Source organism: Arabidopsis thaliana, chromosome 5, assembly GCF_000001735.4.
Source record: "Arabidopsis thaliana chromosome 5, partial sequence".
NCBI lineage: Eukaryota > Viridiplantae > Streptophyta > Magnoliopsida > Brassicales > Brassicaceae > Arabidopsis > Arabidopsis thaliana.
Genome location: NC_003076.8, coordinates 19,021,183 through 19,043,766, shown reverse-complemented (window position 1 = coordinate 19,043,766; position 22,584 = coordinate 19,021,183). Strand labels below are relative to the sequence as shown.

Below are 22,584 nucleotides of genomic sequence, written 5' to 3'. Positions count from 1 at the left end.
CCTCTCTAAGATTCTATCTAAACGTGTATACTAATGTACAATTACTTCAATAAATAAGAAAACACAAATCACTACAATTTTTGTTTTCCGTGTACACTAATGGAGAGAGTCAGAGAGGTAGTCAAAATTACATAAGAAAAACAAGAGTATTGAAGAAATTAAATGCTGACAATGGTTAATCATTCAATCCAATTTAACTTATTCTAGACTTTAACTTCAGATGAAATACACGCGACAGTGTGTAATTGTAATAAATGGCATTAAAATGTGAATGTGCTTTGATCTCTGACTCAAAATAAAAATTAATTACGGGTCAAAAACTCTAACTAACTTCTCACTAATAAAAACAAAACATGGTAATTACAAGTGTTTGCATCTTTCCGCATTTTTGTCTGTTGCTTTCGGAATTTAAAGAGACAATGACCATTGTATCTTTTTTCTAATTTAGTTGACCGACTTTTCTCGTAAATACATTTGTTTGACCAAATTTTATTTTCATCACGTTGTTTTAAAATCTGATCAGTGTTTGACCATTTCTATATTTAACAATGATTTATAGTGATTTCGACTGGTAAAGTTACAGAAACACACGTAAACTACATAGAATAAACTAAAATAAATTTACGAAATGACAGAAAATATGAAAGAACACTTATTTGTATTGTTTTTGCATTTTTTACGTTTTGTTTATCATTTTGTAACTTTTTTTTATTGATGAAGTATTTGCGAAACTATATTGAAAAGTATTAGTCTATTATTAACTGAAAGTAGTATAATGACAACTGAGAGAAAGTGATGTAAATAAAGTGTCGTTAGCTCAATTGGTAAAGGTTCTAGGTGAAACTTAGAGGTCGCCGGTTCAAATGACGCTTATGACAAAACTTATATTACATATTGTGGTTTCGGATCTGGGGAAGTTACGGACTTCGGCCCAGACCTCTTAGTATTCGAAAAAAAAAAATGAGAAAGTGATGCAACTTAGAGTAGTATTTACTTTCTATTTTGTCATATTATAGAGCTGTAGTATATATTGATTCCTACGACTGGGAAAATTTGAAAAGAAACAGTATGGATTTTGAATTAAGATTCTCAGCTTATTTTTTTAAAAAGAATCTCAGTTCTATTAAAAAATTCGTAAACTGTAGTTAGATAGAAACCATCAAGTAGATTCGATTCTTATGCTTTACGTTTAGACGTGAAAAAAAAGAAAGAACAGCCGACGTCGAATAATGTTAATGTTAAACTGCCGTCACTTTTCCCGCGTTTACACACTATTTCTAACCAACAAAAGAATGTGAAAAATAAAACAAAAAGTTGAATCTAAGTAAGAATTTAATACTATAAATGGTGAATATTGGACAATACAGAGAACGAGAGGTCACGAAAATAGCACTGTGTTCATGACGGCCGTTTATTAATGTTAAAATTTCTGACCAAACTAATGAAGTTTAATGTTATTTTTCGTCAAGATTTTAATATATTTTAGTCGTTTCTTAAAAGGGAATCATGTCCTAGTGTTTTGTTTACAAGACAATAAGACATGTCATATCATTTGTTATACATATTTACATTAAGATTTGTTGTTTTAAAAGTTTCAAATAAATGCTAATTAGGTTGCTAATTATCAGAAACACTGAACTCACACACATTTTAGCAAAAGCAAAACTCATTATTACAAATATCAAATCCATGGTCTTTGAATCAACAGACAAAATGTTACTAACGTGTCTTTATATCATATGAGAAAACGGTTATAAGAAAATTATGATGAATTCTTATCATCCAAGGCCAGAAATTGACCAATGACACTTGGAAGGCCACATATCTCTACTTGTTAGGCTAAAGACAAACCAAACCTTTTCAATCGCCTCAAACCATAAAGAGAAAAAGAAAAATGAGTAAGAAAATTTAATCTTTGCCTTCTTTTTTTCAAAAAATCTGTCAATCTTGATGGTTCAGTATGATAAAATGCGCAAATTTAGGATGATATGTTTGTCGTATTATTACTTTTTTCTATCATGTTCAATATGTATGTAGTAAAAGGCATTTAAGAGAGAGCCCAAAATTTACAACAATATATCAATTTGCAGATATTGGGCCTAACTGGCCCACTCGCTACTACAATTATTAGACAGGCTTGGCTTGCCCTGGATACATAAAAGCAGGCACACAAAAAAGCAAATGAAACTAGTTAATATAGTTAATTGATATATTGTAGTTCGCATGAATAGTTTAGTTAATATACAATAATACACCTATAACAAAAATAATACACATTGGAGACCTAAAGTCACAAAGCATTTGTCTCATGAAGGATCTTTCCCAATCGGTAGCCGAAGGACTACTATAGATCGAGTTAATTAGGTTGAGTTCGGTCCACAACGGTCGAATCACTTAACCAACAATCATTACTCATTAGCAGCAACCCAACAACATCATCGTTTTCAGTTTTCACTGACAAACAAATTCAACCGTCTCACATAAATTCGTCTCGCACAATATAAATAAAGTATTTTGAATAAAAACTAAAAAGTATGTTTTAAATAATATATACTAGCTATAGTCACAAATCACAACATTCCACAACCTTCTAAAATAGGCAAAATAATTTTATGGAAAACTTTATAACCTAATCAAATTAATTAAAAATCGAAAATATTAATAATCAAGTTTATAGTCACAAAGTAGTATAAATAAATAAAAAATGAAAAAACAGGCGGAGTATATATCATAAGCAACTTCAGTTTAGCGAAATAATTTATTGTAATTCAATACAAAGTACTCATAATTAATAGTGTTGTTTATTATTTCCTCGAAAATACATATCGAACTTTTTTTTTGATTAAAGGTTAACTACATTTAACAATTAACATATCGGTATACACTGAATTAATTGTGTAACCACCATTTGTAAATTATAGTATCAACTTTTAGATTTATCATCCGATATCTTTAATCACAAAAAATAATAAACGTTATCACAGGTTACTCAAATCACATGGACGTTCCAAACGAACACATGGGCTTTGCATATTACCACAAAGAAGAAAAGAACAAAAATCGAATTGCATTACACGTATAGTCCAAAAATGCATTATTTGCTTACGGTTTAAATTAAGTTAGGGATAAGCTTGTCTTTCTCCACTTAATTAATATTTTTTGCATGTTGTGCAAACTGATGTTTCTTAACAGGTTGTAAGATCAATCAATACATAATAATTATAATAATAATCATTCATCATGAATTATTTCATCTAATATTTAATTCATTTGGTTGCCTCTCGTCAGTTTGTAATGAAAACATACAACACCAATATCACAATCTTTGCCCTATAAAAACCCTAAGACCATCTCCACATTCTTCACACAACACACCTCAAGCTTTATAACTTCTAAAACAAACTCTTATAACTTTTTACTTCCTCCTCCATGGCTTATTCTAAGATTGCTCTTCTCCTCATCTTCAATGTCATCTTCTTCACTTTAGTCAGCTCGACTTCAGTCCCTTGTCCACCACCACCGCCCAAGAGCCACCACAAGAAACCCGCAACGCCATCTCCTAAACCCACTTGTAAAGACGCTCTTAAACTTAAGGTATGTGCTAACGTGTTGGATTTGGTTAAGGTTTCTCTGCCACCAACGTCCAACTGTTGCGCTCTTATCAAAGGTCTAGTTGATCTTGAAGCCGCGGTCTGTCTTTGCACTGCCCTAAAGGCTAATGTTCTTGGTATCAACCTTAATGTTCCCATTTCTTTGAACGTTGTCCTAAACCATTGTGGTAAGAAGGTTCCATCTGGTTTCAAATGTGCCTAGAGATTACACATTTTAAATTGAGATTTCTATATCTCACATTTCATTCCTGTTTTTAAAATTCCTCGTTTGATGATATCTTTATATTGTTGTAATTTGTTTTATGCTTCATCAATGAAATAAATCAAAAAGTGTTTTGCTTATTCTCTTATCAACTTTGTTTGAAATGTGCCTAGAGATTACACATTTTAAATAGAGATTCTATATTATGTTATAACTTCATTTGTTTCTTGTTTTAACATTCCTCGTTTGAATCTATTCTATCATTATCCATTGTTGTAGTTTGTTTACATGTTATCAATGGAATAAGGTGTTGATCGTTCAAAAATAATATTCTCAGTTTATTTTTTTCTTCTTCTTAATAATGGATTGGATATGCTATAATGTCTAGAAGATATTTAAGTTGTATTGTATGCATTATACCAGACCATCAAACAAACCATGGAACTTAAATTTGACCAAGTACATAAAATTAAATCCGAACCTAGGACTGTTTTTGATTAAGTTTTTATTCGAACCATATGGCAGTCTGTCGATGTCTCCAAGATAGGCAGATATTAACAAATTAAAATATGCAAATTCTTTAGGAAGCAAATAATTTAAATCCCATGAAATGTATAGCTGAAGTGATATTTTGAGAAATAAAAATAAAGAGGGGGGAAGGAGAAGCTAAACGTGTTATAAAGTCGTCCCATTTCGATAATATATAAAATCATTATAAACGGCCAAAGCATTAAGAAAAGAAAAAAACCAAAATATATGTACAAGAAAGTCTCATTATTAACTACTAATGTTAGTTTTTCCTTGAAATCTAAGGTTGATGGAGTTCAATCTCTAAAGTTTTCTTATTGAAAAAATTACAAAATTGAAATAAATCAAGTTAAATCAGTATAAAAAAGAGCGGAATGGCTGTAAAAGAAACTGCGCAAAATATAACTAATGAGAAATTTCTAAACAAGATGGATCTTAAGGTAAAGAAGAAAAAAAGTTTGATGGACAAGTAACTTCAAATATGATGTAATTTTCGAAAACAATTTCTTTAAATACTACATTTTTTGTGTCAAAGACTTGTTTTATTCATGAAAACAAAATAAGGAGCAAAATAGTCATAAATATAAGAATAATATGGCTGAAAATATAGCATAAATAACATAAAGAAGTACAAACATCAGCTACAAAACGATAGCTACAAAAAATCAACAAAGGATCCATGGTAACTTGGGAGTCAAAGTTATTATTGGCACAAAAAATAATATGGTTTGTCGAAGAGTCATCTACCGACAAAACGTTAGACGAAAAAATGATCATAAATTAGAGTTCGTTGTAGTACGGACCAAAAAAATAAAAGCAAACCGACATTATTTTCAACCGCTAAACCAGTTATGTAAATTATTTAACAACGCTTAAAACTACAACTGTTGTTTTCACAAAACTCTGGAACCCTATCTGTTGTGCTTAAATAAATCAAGTCTTTAATCGATTTACACTGAACATTTTCACCGTTAGCCTGATTTGTAACTTTTTGCCCTGATTCGTATTTGTTTTTGTTATAACATCCTAAATTATATAATATCTAATATTACTTCATATATTATTCAGTGTCCTTAATAATAGTATAAAAATTGTTATATAATGGCCAAATCATGGGTTTTGCATAACCACAAAGGAACAAAATAACAAAGATCGAATTCCAGTACTCCTATTAATCCCAAAATGGGTTCTTAATTTGTTTACAGTTTAAATTAAGTTATAACATTATCTTTGTCCACTCAATTAATTTTTTTTTTGCATGTTGCACTGCATGTAACTCAATAAATCTTGACAGCTGGTTGTAAGATTTCGTTCTACTTTAATAATAATTCATCATCACATGAACATTATTTCATTCATTAGTTGTCATTTTGTAATTTAAAAACACACATCAAAAATACCCTAAACCCATATCCCCATTCTTCACACAACAGATCACAAGCTTGATAAATGATAGTAAACAGAGATTTTTAGGTTTTTTTTTTTTATCTCTATAAGACAGATCACAATTCTTTTTTTTTGTATCACTGTAAGTTAGAAGACAATTCTTTACAACTTTACTTCTTCATCAATGGCTTATTCTAATATTGGTCAATCCGTATTTCATATTTCACAAATATATGAATTTTATATATCGAGGTTTATATATATTTGTGAGATATTTTTTTTGTAAAATAATATTGCTGTGTATGTATGTATATATATTTATCTGTGTATATTTATTTTGTAAATAATATGTGCACTAAGGATTTGAACACATTTGATGACTAGCAACGATAACATTGACACAAATACTAGGTTATATATGTATATAAGTATATTTTCATTTATATGACTGACTATATCTATTATGAATACAAAGATTTGATGAATTGTATTCATAATTGTTTAATTTGTGCTTACTGTTATTTTGTAAGTTTTGTTAATCATGGAAATATAACATCTAATATAGTGATGTTCAGTTGACTAACCAAATGTTGGAAGACAATAAAATTATTTCCACAAAATTGTTATGATTCGATCGATAATAGATAAAGAGGAAAAAATATATAATGTATACACAAAATATTCATAAGCAAGGCTACTAATTTTAAAAACAATATTTTTCTTATAAAAAAAATTGATCTCTCAACATTTATCAACCTCAATGTAACACAATATTCTAAGTTTATTATGGTAGAATATGGTTTAATTCAACACTGCTTTCTTGGAAGATATATCAGTTCAAAGCTCTCTATCATCCAGATATAAGGCTTATTTATTTATATTTAGGGATATTTATAACCACTCATAATGACTTTTGCATGTTACATGCAACGATCCAATATCTTGACAGTTTGTAAGATCAACCAATTCATCATAATACATAATATTTAAAAAATAATCCCTCACATGAACAGTACATTGAAATTTTGTCATTTCGTTGCCACTCGTCGATTTGTAATTAAAAACACATAAACCAATCTCACTCTTCACCTATAAAAACCCTATCACTATCTTCATATTCTTCACACAACACATCAAAAGCTTGATAAAGAGAGAGTTTTTAGGGTTTTCTTGTACCTATTATAAGAAATACTCTAACTGAAACTTTACTTCTTCATCAATGGCTTATTCTAAGGTTGCCCTTCTCCTCGTCTTCAATGTCATCTTCTTCACTTTCGTCAGCTCGACTTCGGTCCCTTGTCCACCACCACCGCCCAAGAGCTACCACAAGAAGCCCGCAACGCCATCTCTTAAACCCACTTGTAAAGACGCTCTTAAACTTAAGGTATGTGCTAACGTGTTGGATGTGGTTAAGGTTTCTCTACCACCAACGTCCAACTGTTGCGCTCTTATCAAAGGTCTAGTTGATCTTGAAGCCGCGGTCTGTCTTTGCACTGCCCTAAAGGCTAATGTTCTTGGTATCAACCTTAATGTTCCCATTTCTTTGAACGTTGTCCTAAACCATTGTGGTAAGAAGGTTCCATCTGGTTTCAAATGTGCCTAGAGATTACACATTTTAAATTGAGGTTCTATATACCATATTTCATTCTTGTTTTTCAAATTCCGCGTTTGATGATATCTTTATCTATTGTTGTAATTTGTTATATGTTTCATATATCAATGAAATAAAGTGTTTCCTTTTTCGAAATAAAAAAGAATCATATTCTCTTATTTTTTTCTGAATTATCTTGTGTTTAAAAGAATTTATGTTTTTTTTGGGACAACCAAAAGAATTTATGCTATATGCATGATACATTGGAACTTAAATTTGACACAAGTAACATGAAGATAATTCCAAACCTAGGAATCTTTGTCTAATTAAATACTTTTTTGGCACGAACTTAATCATTGTATCGCAATAATGATATAACAATTAAAATAAAGTCTGTCGCAATCGCCAGATATTAGCATTTTAACATATGTTAATTCTAATGTGCATGATACTAATCTTTAAATGAGACTCAACCAGCAGATATTCAAACCCCACGAGAAACATTATCTTTAGCTAAAAATGGTAATATTAATCGTCCCATTTCGATATTTTATATAGAATTAATTTAAGGGCAAGACCAAAGTAATAAATACAAAAAGCCAAAAGCATAAAGAAGGTAGCATATTAATTGCAAATAAGCCAAAACATTTCAAAGGAGTCAAACCAAGTAGAAAGTCAATACCCGAACCAGCTACGCTTTTCTGTCAAACCGAAAATCGGTTTAAGACCGATAATCCGGTTCAGAAAACCAAAAGGTCAACTTACCAACCTGGTGCGCTCTTGACTTCCTCTAATTACCATTATGACCCTCCCTCACAAAAGCAGCAACAAAAAAAACATAAACTAGTTTCTCATTTTACCCTTACCATAATAAACCGAAAATAACCTAAAAGGCTTATCCATTTAGATGCTACGTTATTTACCAAACCTCAACCTAAAAGCCATAAACGAATTACCTATGAACCTCCCTCTTTTCCATTTACTATTTTGCCCCTGACATGGGACTGCTCTGACTCTGAGATAGAAAAAGCAAAAGGAGGTTTAGGGGTAATTCGGTCAACTAGCTGACTTCTTGATTGGACACGTCAGCGGAAGATGCAATCACCGGCGTAATGGTGTTGCTGAGGGCAGAAGTGATCTGATTAACGGTGGCGCAGAGATGGTTATTGATGGTGGTGACGGTGGAGAGATTTGGTTTCGCTGTTGGGACGTTACTCGCCAAGACCTGAATCCCGACGGTGAGAAGACACGACGGCGGAGAATGCGAATTGACGGAAATACCCTCGGGAGGATTCACGGGGACAATGGAGAATCCGAGGGGTAAAATCGGAATATTGGAAGAATCTTCACCGTTCATCGCCTGCTGAATTGAGTCAACGTCGACGGTGGAGTAGACGATTAAGCTACCGGAGTTATCAATGCAGCTTTCTTGAAGCATCAGCTCAACATTATGCCATGAGTTGCTTGCGACCTGCAAAAACCCTAATTTATTCGGAAAAAATTGAAATCTTTGAATTAGGGTTTTAATGAAGGTTTGAAACTTACATTGATTCGAAGAAGAGAGATGCAATTTCCAGGATGTGAACCATTTGCGATATGAGCAACTTCATGAGGTGAATTACCATTGAACAAAACCTCTAGCTGCAGGGAAAAAATCGAAAAATCTTAGGGTTTTGGCATCAAGAACAGAGAGAAGACTCTAGTTTTTGTTTACCAGAGATTGGTGATGTTGATCACGGATAAGATCAAAGACTTGATGGTGAGAAAATGGAAGCCAAGTGGTTGAGACAGCACAAAGAACAACTCCTGTTGGCTGACCAGGTTCACACATTTTCCTTGTCGTGATCCTCACGGTGTCCTTAGTTGTCTCAGACAAAGCGGTCCAAGACTGTCCATATGCAGTGCTTATATTCACACAGAATGTTTTCACAAGTCTCTGTGATAACCTCATTATGTTCCTCCTTGCTTCTGCAGATGAAATTACTGCAAAGAGAAACAGAGATTTAAAGAGTTTAGGGTTTTAATAAGAATTTAGGGATGATTTAGACTACTAACCTCCAAGATCAGTTATGTTTCTAGCCATTAGACTAGCGATCCTCTCGCATTGTCTCTGCAACACGTCGAGCCAACGGTTAGCTCCAAAAGCCATTCCGCTTTTCACATACTCAGCAAAAGTCTCGTGCACATGTTTCTCGTCTACTTCAACATGCTCCACCCACTTGACTTGTGAGTATCCATTAGGCATGTCCTGAATGATGCAGCCTGAAGGTTTTCTCTTATACTCATGAGTAATAGTATTCATTGGCTGCATTTGGTCATGGAAGCTATCGATCGGGAAATCCACGATTGCCCAATTTCCGGTTTCTGCGTTTTGTTCCACATACCGAAGAAAATAAGCTTCTCTAGTTGGAACCAGAGGAGATAGTACCTGTAACTCTGCAAACATCTTGTAAAACATAACAAACATAGATACCATTAGCAAGAAGCTATTGCATTTGTTCCTTCTTAAATCAAATCAATTACTAAATTACCAGAAGGAGAGAACCACTAGCTCCAGAAACTCCTGATGAAATTATCTGAACAGTTTTCGCCCTAGCCACGATTGAACAGAACATCTCTGACCATTTATCCTTCAAATCAAAAGCGCGAAATTAATCGATAATCAAAGCAATCCAATCAGAGGCATCTATTGAACGTTTACTACTTACAGCGTTTAGAAAGGCGTCAACTAGTGTTATGCTGTTCATGATAACGACTGCATTCGCCTTTGAAGCTTCTCTAAGAAAATCTCCTTTGTTGTTTTGATTCTCCATCGGCCATGGGAACAACCTCATGTACTCTTCCTCGTTAAGACACAAAATTTCGCCGCCAATCTTGTCTGATTTCTTCTTAATCCACAAAGGCTCTTCTGTGTCACACATTTTAGTAAGTTCTTGAACACAAGAGACAGCGAATTCCATAGCGATAACCTTTTCTTCATCCGCAAGTAACATGTTGTTGTTGTTGTTATTGTTGGCAGTTTGATCTGGGAAGAAACAAGCTGTATCTTGTGGAGGAAGCATCATCATGTCTGTACAAGATTGTTCTGGAAAGTTCCCAGCGTATACACTCATGTCTAGCTCCAATGAAGGTTGATGATGTGGAAGCATCGGAGAAGGATTGATCAATGGCTGAGATGGTGGCATAGATTGCATCGGACGGCCAGTGTATCTCGAGGCAATGCAGCACAGACGATCAAGCTGTGGAATCAACAATCAATGTATTAGGGATGGGCATTTTCACCAATGTTCCAAATTACATAAATTAACACCAAATGATTAGTTTCTTTTGGCAATACGAAATGTCATTTTTATAAATAATTCTTTGATATATTTTCCCAAAACATAGCAAACCCAATGAAACATAAATGTAATTTGGAAGAAATGATTCTTTAAACATAAATGTTAAATGCAAATGGTGTACCTCTTCACGGAGGCGACAGTTCTCAATGTGGATCTCGTTGAAAGGAATGTCGCCAAGGACGGTGGGGCCGCCGCAAGAAGGACAAGAGAGGCACCGTAGCTCCGCCTGAAGATGACAATTCTCCGACTTAAGATTATCGTTCTCTGCCCTTAACATCACATTCTCATTTCTGTCTTGTTGTGCCTATTGATTCAACTCACGAAAGTAATTAATTAGATTGTCGAAAATACTTTTAATCTTTTATATGAACGTACTAACATTGGAGATTTCATTGTCATAAGTGGAAACTTTCATAAGAAATATATTTTAATTTGAGATGAGACTTTAGAAATCAAGATTATATAATCTAATAATTGTTCAAATTGAAGTGATAGAGTGAATTTGTAGCTTACCTTCATTTGGGTACGCCTATTTTGGAACCAAAACTTGACTTGTCGAGGCTTAAGACCAAGTTCAGCACTTAATCTCTTTCTTTGTTTGTCGTCTGGATGAGGGTTTTCTTTAAACAACCTACAAAGATTTAATTTTATCAAAAGTTTAATTCCAATCATGAGATCTAGATTTACATAAAACGTATAAAGTAGTGTTCAGTTTGGTAAAACAAACAAAAAGACATTCAAAGAAAAACCAAATCAAATTTTATTTTGCCTTTTTAATCTTAAAATACCGCAACCAGATAAGAGAAAATTTTCACTTTTTGTTGTTGTTGTTCTAATTTCTTTAAATATAGAATTAGTATCTAACCTTAAAATCAAGATAAAAAAATCCATTCCTAAACCAAAACTATGCTAAACCTAGCCGTTTCAAGTTAAATTTAGTTAATATATTTTATAAACCAAAAAATCCAAAAACTTATGAGGATGAACTTAAAACCAGATTAAACACATCCGAGTGTGGTTAAAATAAAATATAACATATACTGAAAATAATGGCAAAAACATACGCTTCCATTTCTTGGATCTGACGATTAGTGTGTCTGTGATAACGTTTCTTCTTAGCCGGAGGAGGTTGTTCATCGTCATGAAGCTCATTGACATCAGATTCGTTTCCAAACTTTGGATCTTCTGCTTGTTCACTACCTGACCCGAATGACCCACCCGCCGACCCGTTTTCCATCATTTCCTCTACTGTTCCATCTCCCATCATCATCATCATACTCATCATCCCATGCTCTTCCTTCTAGAAAATGATCCAAAACCAAAAAAAAAAAAGTAAATGAAAGATTTTAAAAATTTCAAGAATAAGAAAAGAGAGAGAGGGATTTGAGATAAATGTTTGAAAGTTTTAAAAAGGAACAAACCGGGATAATGGATGAATATGAGTTGAAAGGTATGAAATTGAAATTAGGGTTTTGGATTGTTCCCGGAGAAGAAGAAGACGGCTGCTGCGGCGGCGAAGCAAATCTGTTGTTTGAAGTCATCACATTACCTTCTCCCATTGTCAACATCACTTGGAAGATTTAAAAAAACCTAATGAAAACAAAGATCTCAGTTTAGGGTTTTATTTTGAAATCTTGAAGAAGTAAAGATTCAACAGAAGGAATCTGTGCATGGAAATGAAGAAATATTTTCTGAAATCTTGAAAATTGAATTTAATCTCATTTATCATAAAAAAAAATGAGAGGAGCAAAGCATGAAAGAAACGATTTAATTACCAGAGACGACAGCTAGATCGGTTCATTGTTCAGAAAATATTTTAAATTTAATACACAAAAACGTAACTGGTGATAAAAATACATTTATTGCTCATGAAATCTTTTCAAAATATTTAAGAAAAACAGGTCCAACTAATAAAAAATATATAAAGACACACTATCTGAGAATTCATGAGAATATATATGGATTAAGGAGACAATATTCAAAGAAAACGCTCATGACAAAAATATAAAAAAAATTAGGGTTTGTCTAAGTTTTTCAAAACATAAAAAAGAACGCAACACAAACCAGATAATGGCACTGTTTCTAGTGATATTTTTTCTAGAAAAATATAGAGATTTTCTTTCACTTTCTCTTGTTTTCTCTCACTTTCTTTACCTTGTTTAGCTTCAGAGAGAAAGAAAAAAAAACACAAGAATTGATTCTCTCTCTAATCTCTAAGAGTTTTTTTTTTTTGGGAGCTTCTCTCTAAGTTTTTTTTTTTCTTTCCTTTCGCAATAAATGGAGGAGTAAATTTCTCATTAAATACTTACCGGACCAGAAGGGTAAACGGCAGACTTTTTAGTTTTAACGGCGATAATTAACGGCGTCTAACGTATGAAAAATAACGCTCGTCTAACTCTTCCGTCAACTTCCACCGTCTTGCCACGTGGAGTAATATTAGTGGGAGTCCGTACGTTACCCTCGAAACAAGCGACCCCTCCATAAGTCAAAGCTTTTTTACTCTTATAAGTCAAACTTTTATTCACCACGCGTTAACCGCGTGTTTGCGTTACACTGCAATTTTATTCTGTTTTGTCACAAGTGTTGCATTATTTTGTTTGCCAAAGAAAAACAAAATCTGTTCTTCATTAAGAAAAAGAAGTTGTGTTGGACATTTTAAAAAAAAAATGTAAGAAAAAGTTTCATATACCTTTGTCTATATTACATTTTTTTCTTTTCTTAAGAAACAATTGTTGTTTTTTGTCCAAAAAAAAAAAAAAGAAAAGAAACAATTGTTGTTATTTTAAAACCTATAATTCTATCTCTTTCACTTTAATAAAGAAATTAATCCACTTCATAACAAGTATTTGAGATTTAAAAGTAATAATAATTTATTTGATACACCATTAATAGCTATTAGATTTTTTTTTGTTTAGTATTTACACATATCACTTAGTCATTTTAATTAAAAAAATTGAATCAATTTATAAAAAAAGTTTGGACATTTAAAAACAAAAACAAAATATTTAATACATTATTGAATTGATAAATATTAGATTTTTTCTTACATAGCATTTTTTTCTTTTTTTTTCTTTTGAAACCTATCATTATATTATTTATGTACTTTAAATTTATATCGAATAAAATTTATTGAATAAAATGTTTTGTTTGTTTTGTTTTGCTTATTGTTTTAATTTTAATGCTTCGTCTCTTTGTTCGAGATACTTCTTTGGGGAGAAAGTGGCTCAACTTTGGATTGACAACAAAGGTGACAATATAGTCTCCAAAATTTTATAGGCATTTCAGAATTTTTCAGATCAGAGGAGGAAAATGTATCAAAACTACAGAAAAGTATCCAAACGGGTATGTACTTCTCCAAGCACCAGGAAAGGGTTAACCAAGCACCGGGAAAGGTTAATGGTCAAGATGAAGATCAGTAAGAGCCACTGCATTGACGTGTCCTGACGCCTAATTAATGTTAAACACCAAATTAAAGGAGTTATCGTCTTGATTACCACATGTAGCCATGCCAAGGAAGAGGAAAGGCAGAGTAGTCTCAATAAAGGTCCACCTTGCACCAGAGGGACACAACCCATGAAAGTCTCTCTTTGATCAAAGAGGAAATTGAAAACTAAACTCTCCACAAGGTAAGACAAGCTTGGGGCAGAGAAGGGCATCACCCAAAACCTCTTTTCAGTACAGCCATAGGGATCTATATGTACTACCATCGATCTAGCAGTTGGGTAGCTACATCGAAAATCATGCTTAGCCAAACAGATTTCTAAAACCATAATTACACAAGCATGGGATATAGGTATCCAAATTTCATCAGAAAAGAGAGTAACCTCCAGCCTTTACCGTAACAAAAACGAGGATGTGTTTGGAGAAACATTGAACTGAGGACACTCAACACTTCTCTTAGATATTTTATGGCAGAGGAGTAGATAGCCAAGCCAATTAAATAACCAAATTCGCCAAAAAACAAAAATTAACGATTCCACAGCACAATTATAACCTGGCATAAGTTGAAATATATTACATGTGACTTCCAGAAATTAACCATTCCACATCACAATTATAAGAAACATCTTTTTTTTTTGGTTTCACCGATATTACCATATTCTTTTGATTGTCTTGTCGTTGTGTTGTACAATTTCCATTCCGACAATAGTGGAAAAGAAAAATTGTAAGTCTGTGACGTCTACTGTGACTAGTGACTACATCCAAAAAAAATTAGAGTCACTTCAAAGCTTATATAATTTAGGCATTACAATCTGATTGTCCATCCCTACATATTTTTTGATTTTTTTCCTCAAACATAAATACAAGAAAATAAAATTGTATTACTAAAAGTACACTTATGTAACTTTATCGGTATAGGAAATTTTACAAAAAGAATGCATCTTAAAATCTCATATTCAAAAGTTGTGCTATTAGGGAGGAAGCTAATCTAACTCCCTTTGATCTCCGTCCGTGGGAAGTATAACCTAAAAATTCATAATTTTTTGGGGAGAAAAATAAAAAGAACAAGTACAATTTTATTAGTTAAAATAATTTATATGGACTTTTTCCGCGATGATGCATGTTGTTTTGAAAGTTGATCTCACCAAGATCACTAGGAACCGTGGAAATCGGAGCGGAAACCGTTGTTCAAATTTATCGTTTCTTTTGCTCTATACCATGTTTAAGAATGGTAGTATGATGAATTGACCTTATCCAAGAAACCCTTAAGCTAAGGTTTGAGAAGTCTTTTCTTTATGGAAATTTGAGGTAATGAATCCAGTTTCAAGGTTACTTTAGTTGGGCGTCGATGATTCTCGAATCCTTTGCTTTCTTTAAGGATTTCGGTTTCAAGATTTGTGATACCAGTTTTTCCACAAAAGACTCGACTACGGCTAATGGATCGCGAGATATTTTTCTCTGCCTACTTGCAACCACCTGTTTTTTGCGACCACCTGTTTTAGGTACAAGTGTTTTGACACTTTAGCCAAAAGTTTGGAACTTCAAAACCACACGAAATCTTATACGTTTCGTGAGACAATGTATCTCAAGGTGGATGACATTCTGTCATCGTTAAGTTTATGCCATATTAAGTGGTCTACTCCCTCGGTAGAACCCACTATCCTTAGGATCTCTACTCTCTAGATCCGTTTTTTATTCTCTAGTAGTAATTTTTTGATGTTTCAATATGTATAGGTGTTTCGACTATTTATAGAAAAAGCAACCTTTGGAAACATCTATGAAAGTTCATTGGTCTATGTTTGGTTCTTCTTACCGGAAAATCTCATCCATATAGCTTATCAAAATGGAGTATTGTTGAGAAAAAACACTAACTTTGTAAGAAATGTTTACTATGCCTAAACGGTCTATTTCTCCACGAGAAGTATCATATCATGCCAGATAGAGCTCAAACTTTAACCTCAGTGTATATATCCATGAAATGATAGTTATATTCCTATTTCCCCTTGAAACGAAAGTTCCATAGCTAAATGTCCCCAAATCTGGATTTAGTCGGTTTGATGCATAAACCCGAGACCAAACCATCTATTGATAGTAACTAAACCAAAAAAAAACTGATTGCTTATTGAACCCGACCCAATATGCGTTTAAACCCTAAAATTCAAAATCCCCAAAGAGAACAAGACAAAACATGTTAATTCCACCCATATATTTACGTGAAAATCATAAATAAACTCATGGACATACACACGCACTCAATTCATCCGATGGGTAGTGTTAGATATCTCTGTTTCAATCATTGTGAAATTCTCTGTTTCCAAGCTTTGTTTTTTGCTTCAATGGTGGTGATGATGCTTATGTGACAGTAAGCTCGACTTTTTTTTAAGACGTTTGTCTCTTCTTTATAAAACTGTGTATTGTTTTATGCAAGTAACAATTCAGATATCAATCGAAAGAGCTTGAAAGAAGAAATAGCTCTAGCAAATTATTGATATAAAAACCAAGTTTCACAGAATTGAGAAAAGAGAGATAAAACTCTTAACGTGTTCATGAATGAATGAGAAGCTAACAACAATTGCCATTATAGTAAAAGGAAAGCATTTAGAAAAAAGGAAAACACAAGATTTTTTGTCACGTGAGAGTTTTGCCACATCACCACTCATTTTTCCTGCAACAAGTCGTCACTTCTCTTCTTTCCTGTAACAATTTAGTGGGTATTAATGTGTTTTTTGGATATTGAAAATCGTCTTCTTCTTTCTCACACCATGGCTGAAAAGGAACCCCACCACTCATACTTCAATTTGTTCGATAAAAACAATTCGCAACCCAACATTTCCAAACTCAATCTAACCATTACAGAACATCAACGACATATTATCCACCAAATCTCTTTTCTCTCTAGGGTTCGTCGATTTTGGGGGGTTTTAATATTTTCAATTTGGGAATTTTTTATGGGGTTATAGAACTGAAATCGGGTTAAAAACGGCTGAATTACGGTTAAGTCTGGTTATAATTAGGTTTAGTTGGTTTATCAATCGGTAAGATATAGAGTAAACCGACTAAACCCAGTTCCGTGGGGTTATGGATCTTGAACTATTTATTCGGGGACATATAGCTATGAAACTTTCCTTTCAGGGGGAAATAAGAGTATAACTATCAATTCATAGATATATAGACTGAGGTCAAAGTTTGTGTTCTATCTGGCATGATGTGATACTTCTCGTGGGGAAATAGACCGTTTTTCCCATTTTGTACTTATATTTTAAACGTTAGAATATAATAGTCTGACTTTAAAATATTAAGATTAAGGAAAATTTATGTCCATGAAATTTTTAAAAAGACACGAAAATAAACTTTTAATTTAATGAATCATTTTCTTGTTATTATATTTTTTTTTATTTCACTTATAGTTGCAACCACAAGGATTATAAGAATTGACAGATTTTTTATCTAAATGCGCACATATGATTTGACAACTTGGTAACTTTGATCGAGTTCCCCATGGACAAATGCATTCTGCATATGAACAAACACGAAGCACTGGACACCATTCCCCCTGGTTTATGCAATCGTCGTCTTTGAAACACATATTCTCTGTCAACCTAACACCTTCAAAATAAGTATCCAAACAAAATAATTTAAAAGGTAAACAAATTTTAGTATATATTAACATATGTATAATGAACAAATCATATATTTGTATACGAGCGAAGAACTTACAAAAGGCAGATACAAGGAACAAGCCCAAGAAAAATGTTACTTTGTTTGATTTCATCTCTCTCTCTCTCCTTGATTTTTGTGTCTGTGAGTATGAAATTAATTTGTATCACATGGATTTTAAATGAAAAATCCACATGACTTATATAGTAGGATATATTTCTCTTTCTTTTCTAAGAATACTAATCAGATCACTAGGCATACAAAGGTTTTTGTTATTAAAATATTTTGATTTCATACCATCTATTATCCATTATCATAGATTGCAATTTTAGTGTGTTGCCAATACAAAAGAATATATTTATGAAGGTAATTTGTATTATATGGATTTGAAATGAAAAATTCATATGACTTATATAGTAGGATATATTTCTCTTTCTTTTCTAAGAATACTAAATAGATTACTAGGCATACAAAGGTTTTTGTTATTAAAATGTTTTGATTTCATATCCTTTATTATCCATTATCATAGATTGCATTTTAGTGTGTTGCCAATACAAAAAAACATATGAAGGTAATAAATATTACATGGATTTGAAATGAAAAATCCATATGACTTATATAGTAGGATATATTTCTCTTTCTTTTCTAAGAATACTAATCAGATCACTAGGCATACAAAGGTTTTTGTTATTAAAATGTTTTGATGTCATATCCTCTATTCTTTATCATCATAGATTGCATTTTTAGTGTATTGCCAATAAAAAACATATGAAGGTAATTTGTATTACATGGGTTTTAAATGAAAAAATCCATAGAACTTATATAGTAGTATAGATTTTTTCTTTTTTTTTCTTTTTTTTGGTGGGTGACAGAGAAACAATGTCTCCCAGAATTTATTAAAGTAAAACTAACAGAAACTACATAAGAATTTGTCTCGGGTGTATATATTCTCCCTCAAAATCAAATCTAAAGTAGTAGGAAGAAAACTAAAAGAATGAAAACCTAAAGACAAATAAAAATATATAGTTACTCAATCTATCTACGAGACGATTAACTTCCCTATACACGTGAGAAATACGGACTGACCAGTCCTTTCCAATAAAGTCATGACACAAGCGTACCAGGAGGACATCATATGTGAATCATCAGTCCTTGTCTTAAGAAAACCACCTACCAATTCCGAGTCCACCTCCAACATTACATGTGACACTCTATACTCCTAGGCAACAAATAGACCATAGTATACACCCCATAGTTCTGCCAAAGGAGCCGAACATCTACCTATATGAACATCGAAACCATCACACCATCTTCCCTTGCTGTCTTGTAGAACCCCACCCGCCATGGTAGGCCCAGGGTTGCCATGAGAAGCACTATCTGTATTCAACTTCATCCATCCAACATGTGGAGGCTCCCAGCCTACCATGTTTTCCACATGAGACCTCTTAGAGCATGGTTCTTCACTCGCAGAAATAGCCAACGATACCTCTTTAGCCAAATCTCTGATGAACCATAGTCTGTCTCGATATTTTTTATCCTCCCCAAAAACATTACCACATCTCCACTTCCATCCTCACCAGACTGTCATAGTAAACAGTGTAGACCATGGAATCTCATCAATCATCCCTCCCTCGGTTAAATTCTCATACATTCATTCTTATAGGGACTTAGAGAAGAACGCATGTCTCTTCCTCACAGGGATTAATCTATTCCACACTCTAGCTATGGTCGGGCAGTCCCGAAGAATATGAATGATAGACTTTGTTCCTCCTTTACACACTTTACACACATTCGAATCTAAAAATATTAATTAGATCACTAGGCATACAAATGTTTTTCTTATAAAATTGTTTTGATTTCATATCCTCTATTATTCATTATCATAGATTGCATTTTTAGTGTATTGCCAATTAAAAAAACATATGAAGGTAATTTGTATTACATGGGTTTTAAATGAAAAATCCATATGACTTATATACTAGGATATAGTCTCATTCTTTTCTAAGAATACTAATTAGATCACTAGGCATACAAAAGGTTTTTGTTATTAAACTGTTTTGATTTCATATCCTCTTTTATCATAGATTGCATTTTTAGTGTGTTGCCAATAAAAAAATGTCTTATATAAGTAATTTGAGTAATATAAGTAATTACCAATTAATATACATGCATTCAAGAATTAGATTTTAACTTTTAAGGGTTGATTGGTTGGGATATACGTAAATATTTTCTACATACCAAAAAACTTTCAAAAGACCAAATTATAATTTTACAACCAAATATTTATAGCAATAAGATCTACGGGTACATGTACATCCAACACATCTACATCCAAAATTAACCGAACCAATCACCCACTTACTTATATTTGATTGGTTTATGATTGTGATATAATCATAGAAAGTTTACATGAAATTATATATGAACTAAGTACATATTAATAGATTTTGTATTATTTAAATTTTCTCTTTTGAATTTTTTTTACTATAAATTATATATATGTATACTAAATTAGTTAGGCTATCTCCAGGTACGGTTTCCCAAATTTTTAAATGGACCATAAGCAATGAGCCTATATCCATGTGGTCAAAGAGGTAAAGCTGAACAGTTCTGCGTCTAGAGAGAATTGTTCATTGACCTACACCACCAGACTAGAACCACTAACTCACCGCATCGTGGTTAAAATTTTGGCATCTACGTTGGTTCTTGGATAGTAGTTCACAAAATGATATTGTTTCATGACATGCAGAAGTTATCATGTCTTCAAACATATTCTCCAAACCAAAGTAGTCATATGTTCACAACTAGAATACTACTACTAATCAATATTTATAATAAAATTCTTTATATACGAAAATCAAATATGGATTCTTGTGTTTAAACTTTAAACCTTATGCTCAGTATATATATATATATGTCTCAAAATAATTTTGACTAAACTAAAATTTTGAATTCAGGTACATATATGTAAATGTGTCAATAAATAATCAATGGTTGATTCGTGATACAATACATTAATTATTGCAATATATCTTTAAATTTCTTCGTCACCACTCATTGGGTCTTTGAACTATCGCTAGGTACGTAACGACGATGTGCAGATAATTTATTTTTTTTCTCGCAAGTTACCAACTACATATCAAAAAGAAAAGAAAAAAAATCATCACAACGTCATCATTGTTCCATCATTCATTGGCTTATTCACATAAGAACTACATATAACTTTATTGATGGACGTCATTATAATACCTTTTCATATTGAAGTTTAACTCGAGAATATCTCATAGATACATAGAATCATAATCATATTTTAGTAATTCGAATTGGAAGAATAAGCTGATTGAGGAACCTCCTCGTTGGTCGGAAGAGATTTTGGCTTACAATCGCAAACACGGTTAATACATTTTGGTTGAGGAACCCATTGTTTGCACCATATAGCACAATCTACCCAGTCATGGCAACGGTACTCATGATAGTGAACTCCCATTATCATTGATGATGAACCTATTCATATATATATACCTTCACATGCATGTTTCATCGAAATTTTATAGAAATAAGATTAATTTGAGATTATTTACATGAAAAAATTAGCAACACGAAAATGAAGAAAGCTAAGATCTTCATGGTTTAATTTCAACATATATTTTCGCAACAGGTGATCGAAATTCTACAAATTCGAGACGAGAACGAAGAATTGGGTATGAATGAAAACTCACCGACATTGCATGTATGTAACGGAAGTTTTTCTCTTTACAATTTGAAACGAAAACAGAAGATAACAAAAAAAAATCCAGATAAGTAAATGTTTTTGGATGCGAGGAAAATAAAAACCGGATTCAATTTAAATACAACTCTCCGGTACGTGTAACCGTCGGGATTGTTTTTTTGTTTGTTTGTTTTGGTCTAGACGGCGACTTCAAGGGAGAAAAAGGTCGTGCTTAGAGCTATTTCTTTGTCGGGAAAGATTATGATTAAAGTAATTCTATACTTTACGTTTTTTTGGTATCAAAGACGTGACATAATCACTTTTTCCACCACTATCTGTCGTCCACGTGTCCGAAACCGTTACATAGTAACCTCATCATTCTTGTGAGAAATGCTGATAAAGAAATTAACATTCTCATTATTAAACTTTCACCCCATCATTTATAAATAGTTAAATTATGACCTTCCCATAAGACCGTAACATTAAAATTAGTTAAAAAGGTGAGGACAAAAAAACTCTAACCGGAAACATATAAGGGTATTGAACCAAATTGAAATATTTAAACCGTTATCTAATTTCAATAAAAACTAATTTGAGTGTAGATGTTACAAAAAAAAATAATCAGAATTTAATATTTTTAACTGAGAATATCCATGAGATTTAAAAAAGAAATGAGAATAATATTTTAAATAATTATATTATTTTTATTTTATTATATTTTTATTTTACTTATAGTTGCAACCACAAGGATCATAAGAATTTACAGTTTTTTTAATCCAAATTCGCACATATGATTTGACAAATTGGTAATTTTGATTGACTTTTCCATGGACAAATGCAGCTGCCAAATAGACAAGCAAGAGGCACTGGACATGGTTGCCCGTCTTTGCAATCGTCGTTTGTGTAACACCTACTCTCTATCAACATTATACCTTAAAAAAAAGGTATCCAAACAAAATAATTAAAAAGGAAAACAATTTCAGTATATTGACATATGTATAATGAACAAATCATATATTTGTATACGAGCGAAGAACTTACAAAAAGCATATACAAGCAACAAGCCCAAGAAGAAGGTTGCTTTGTTTGATTTCATCTCTCTTTCTCTCTCTCTCTCT

General features: G+C 32.5%; 6 protein-coding genes and 1 pseudogene across 9 annotated transcripts; 2 read left to right on the top strand and 5 right to left on the bottom strand.

Annotated features, from left to right (window-relative positions):
• Positions 1-3,310: 3,310 nt before the first annotated feature.
• On the top strand, positions 3,311-4,066 carry AT5G46900 (Bifunctional inhibitor/lipid-transfer protein/seed storage 2S albumin superfamily protein). Its single transcript, NM_124061.4, has one exon. The coding sequence runs from the start codon at positions 3,430-3,432 to the stop codon at positions 3,811-3,813; it is 384 nt and encodes a 127-aa protein (NP_199501.1). The 5' UTR covers positions 3,311-3,429; the 3' UTR covers positions 3,814-4,066.
• A 2,762-nt stretch (positions 4,067-6,828) lies between these two features.
• AT5G46890 (Bifunctional inhibitor/lipid-transfer protein/seed storage 2S albumin superfamily protein) lies at positions 6,829-7,471 on the top strand. Its single transcript, NM_124060.3, has one exon. The coding sequence runs from the start codon at positions 6,947-6,949 to the stop codon at positions 7,328-7,330; it is 384 nt and encodes a 127-aa protein (NP_199500.1). The 5' UTR covers positions 6,829-6,946; the 3' UTR covers positions 7,331-7,471.
• Positions 7,472-7,807: 336 nt separating this feature from the next.
• HB-7 (homeobox-7) lies at positions 7,808-12,923 on the bottom strand. Of its 3 annotated transcripts, none has more exons than NM_001344704.1 (11): positions 12,814-12,923; positions 12,081-12,249; positions 11,724-11,959; positions 11,173-11,290; positions 10,781-10,963; positions 10,027-10,557; positions 9,850-9,948; positions 9,374-9,764; positions 9,033-9,301; positions 8,864-8,959; positions 7,808-8,789 (listed from the first exon to the last, which is right to left on the bottom strand). In NM_001344704.1, exons 2-11 carry the CDS (start codon positions 12,225-12,227, stop codon positions 8,379-8,381), a joined length of 2,481 nt encoding a protein of 826 aa, NP_001330010.1. In that variant the 5' UTR covers positions 12,228-12,249; positions 12,814-12,923; the 3' UTR covers positions 7,808-8,378. The 3 variants fall into 3 exon arrangements, with proteins under 3 accessions (NP_001330010.1, NP_199499.3, NP_001318750.1); NM_001344703.1 differs by lacking the exon at positions 12,814-12,923 and adding an exon at positions 12,435-12,466 and having other exon boundaries at positions 7,827-8,789; NM_124059.4 differs by lacking the exon at positions 12,814-12,923 and having other exon boundaries at positions 12,081-12,417.
• Positions 12,924-17,472: 4,549 nt separating this feature from the next.
• Positions 17,473-17,907, bottom strand: AT5G46877 (Defensin-like (DEFL) family protein). Its single transcript, NM_001036946.2, has 2 exons — positions 17,818-17,907; positions 17,473-17,706 (listed from the first exon to the last, which is right to left on the bottom strand). The coding sequence occupies exons 1-2, from the start codon at positions 17,870-17,872 to the stop codon at positions 17,498-17,500; spliced, it is 264 nt and encodes an 87-aa protein (NP_001032023.1). The 5' UTR covers positions 17,873-17,907; the 3' UTR covers positions 17,473-17,497.
• Positions 17,908-18,796: 889 nt separating this feature from the next.
• Positions 18,797-19,364, bottom strand: AT5G46875 (annotated as a pseudogene; the record flags this gene model as incomplete). Its single annotated transcript has 3 exons — positions 18,797-18,927; positions 19,006-19,220; positions 19,312-19,364.
• Positions 19,365-21,067: 1,703 nt separating this feature from the next.
• AT5G46874 (Putative membrane lipoprotein) lies at positions 21,068-21,384 on the bottom strand (the record flags this gene model as incomplete). The annotated part of the gene is made up of 2 exons (NM_001036945.1): positions 21,068-21,261; positions 21,339-21,384. 2 exons carry the CDS (start codon positions 21,382-21,384, stop codon positions 21,068-21,070), a joined length of 240 nt encoding a protein of 79 aa, NP_001032022.1.
• Positions 21,385-22,172: 788 nt separating this feature from the next.
• Positions 22,173-22,584, bottom strand: AT5G46873 (Defensin-like (DEFL) family protein). Its single transcript, NM_001036944.2, has 2 exons — positions 22,508-22,584; positions 22,173-22,398 (listed from the first exon to the last, which is right to left on the bottom strand). Exons 1-2 carry the CDS (start codon positions 22,560-22,562, stop codon positions 22,238-22,240), a joined length of 216 nt encoding a protein of 71 aa, NP_001032021.1. The 5' UTR covers positions 22,563-22,584; the 3' UTR covers positions 22,173-22,237.

What these genes read in the sequence shown, in the direction of transcription:
- AT5G46900 (NM_124061.4), top strand. Translation starts at nt 3,430, where the DNA reads ATGGCTTATTCTAAGATTGCTCTTCTCCTCATCTTCAATGTCATCTTC.
- AT5G46890 (NM_124060.3), top strand. Translation starts at nt 6,947, where the DNA reads ATGGCTTATTCTAAGGTTGCCCTTCTCCTCGTCTTCAATGTCATCTTC.
- HB-7 (NM_001344704.1), bottom strand. Translation starts at nt 12,227, where the DNA reads ATGTTGACAATGGGAGAAGGTAATGTGATGACTTCAAACAACAGATTT. An exon ending in TTGACGCCTTTCTAAACGCT is followed by an intron (nt 9,949 to 10,026) that starts GTAAGTAGTAAA and finishes TTTGATTTGAAG; the next exon opens with GATAAATGGTCAGAGATGTT. An exon ending in ATCAACATCACCAATCTCTG is followed by an intron (nt 8,960 to 9,032) that starts GTAAACAAAAAC and finishes TTTTCCCTGCAG; the next exon opens with CTAGAGGTTTTGTTCAATGG.
- AT5G46877 (NM_001036946.2), bottom strand. Translation starts at nt 17,872, where the DNA reads ATGAAATCAAACAAAGTAACATTTTTCTTGGGCTTGTTCCTTGTATCT. An exon ending in GTTCCTTGTATCTGCCTTTT is followed by an intron (nt 17,707 to 17,817) that starts GTAAGTTCTTCG and finishes CTTATTTTGAAG; the next exon opens with GTGTTAGGTTGACAGAGAAT.
- AT5G46873 (NM_001036944.2), bottom strand. Translation starts at nt 22,562, where the DNA reads ATGAAATCAAACAAAGCAACCTTCTTCTTGGGCTTGTTGCTTGTATAT. An exon ending in GTTGCTTGTATATGCTTTTT is followed by an intron (nt 22,399 to 22,507) that starts GTAAGTTCTTCG and finishes CTTTTTTTTAAG; the next exon opens with GTATAATGTTGATAGAGAGT.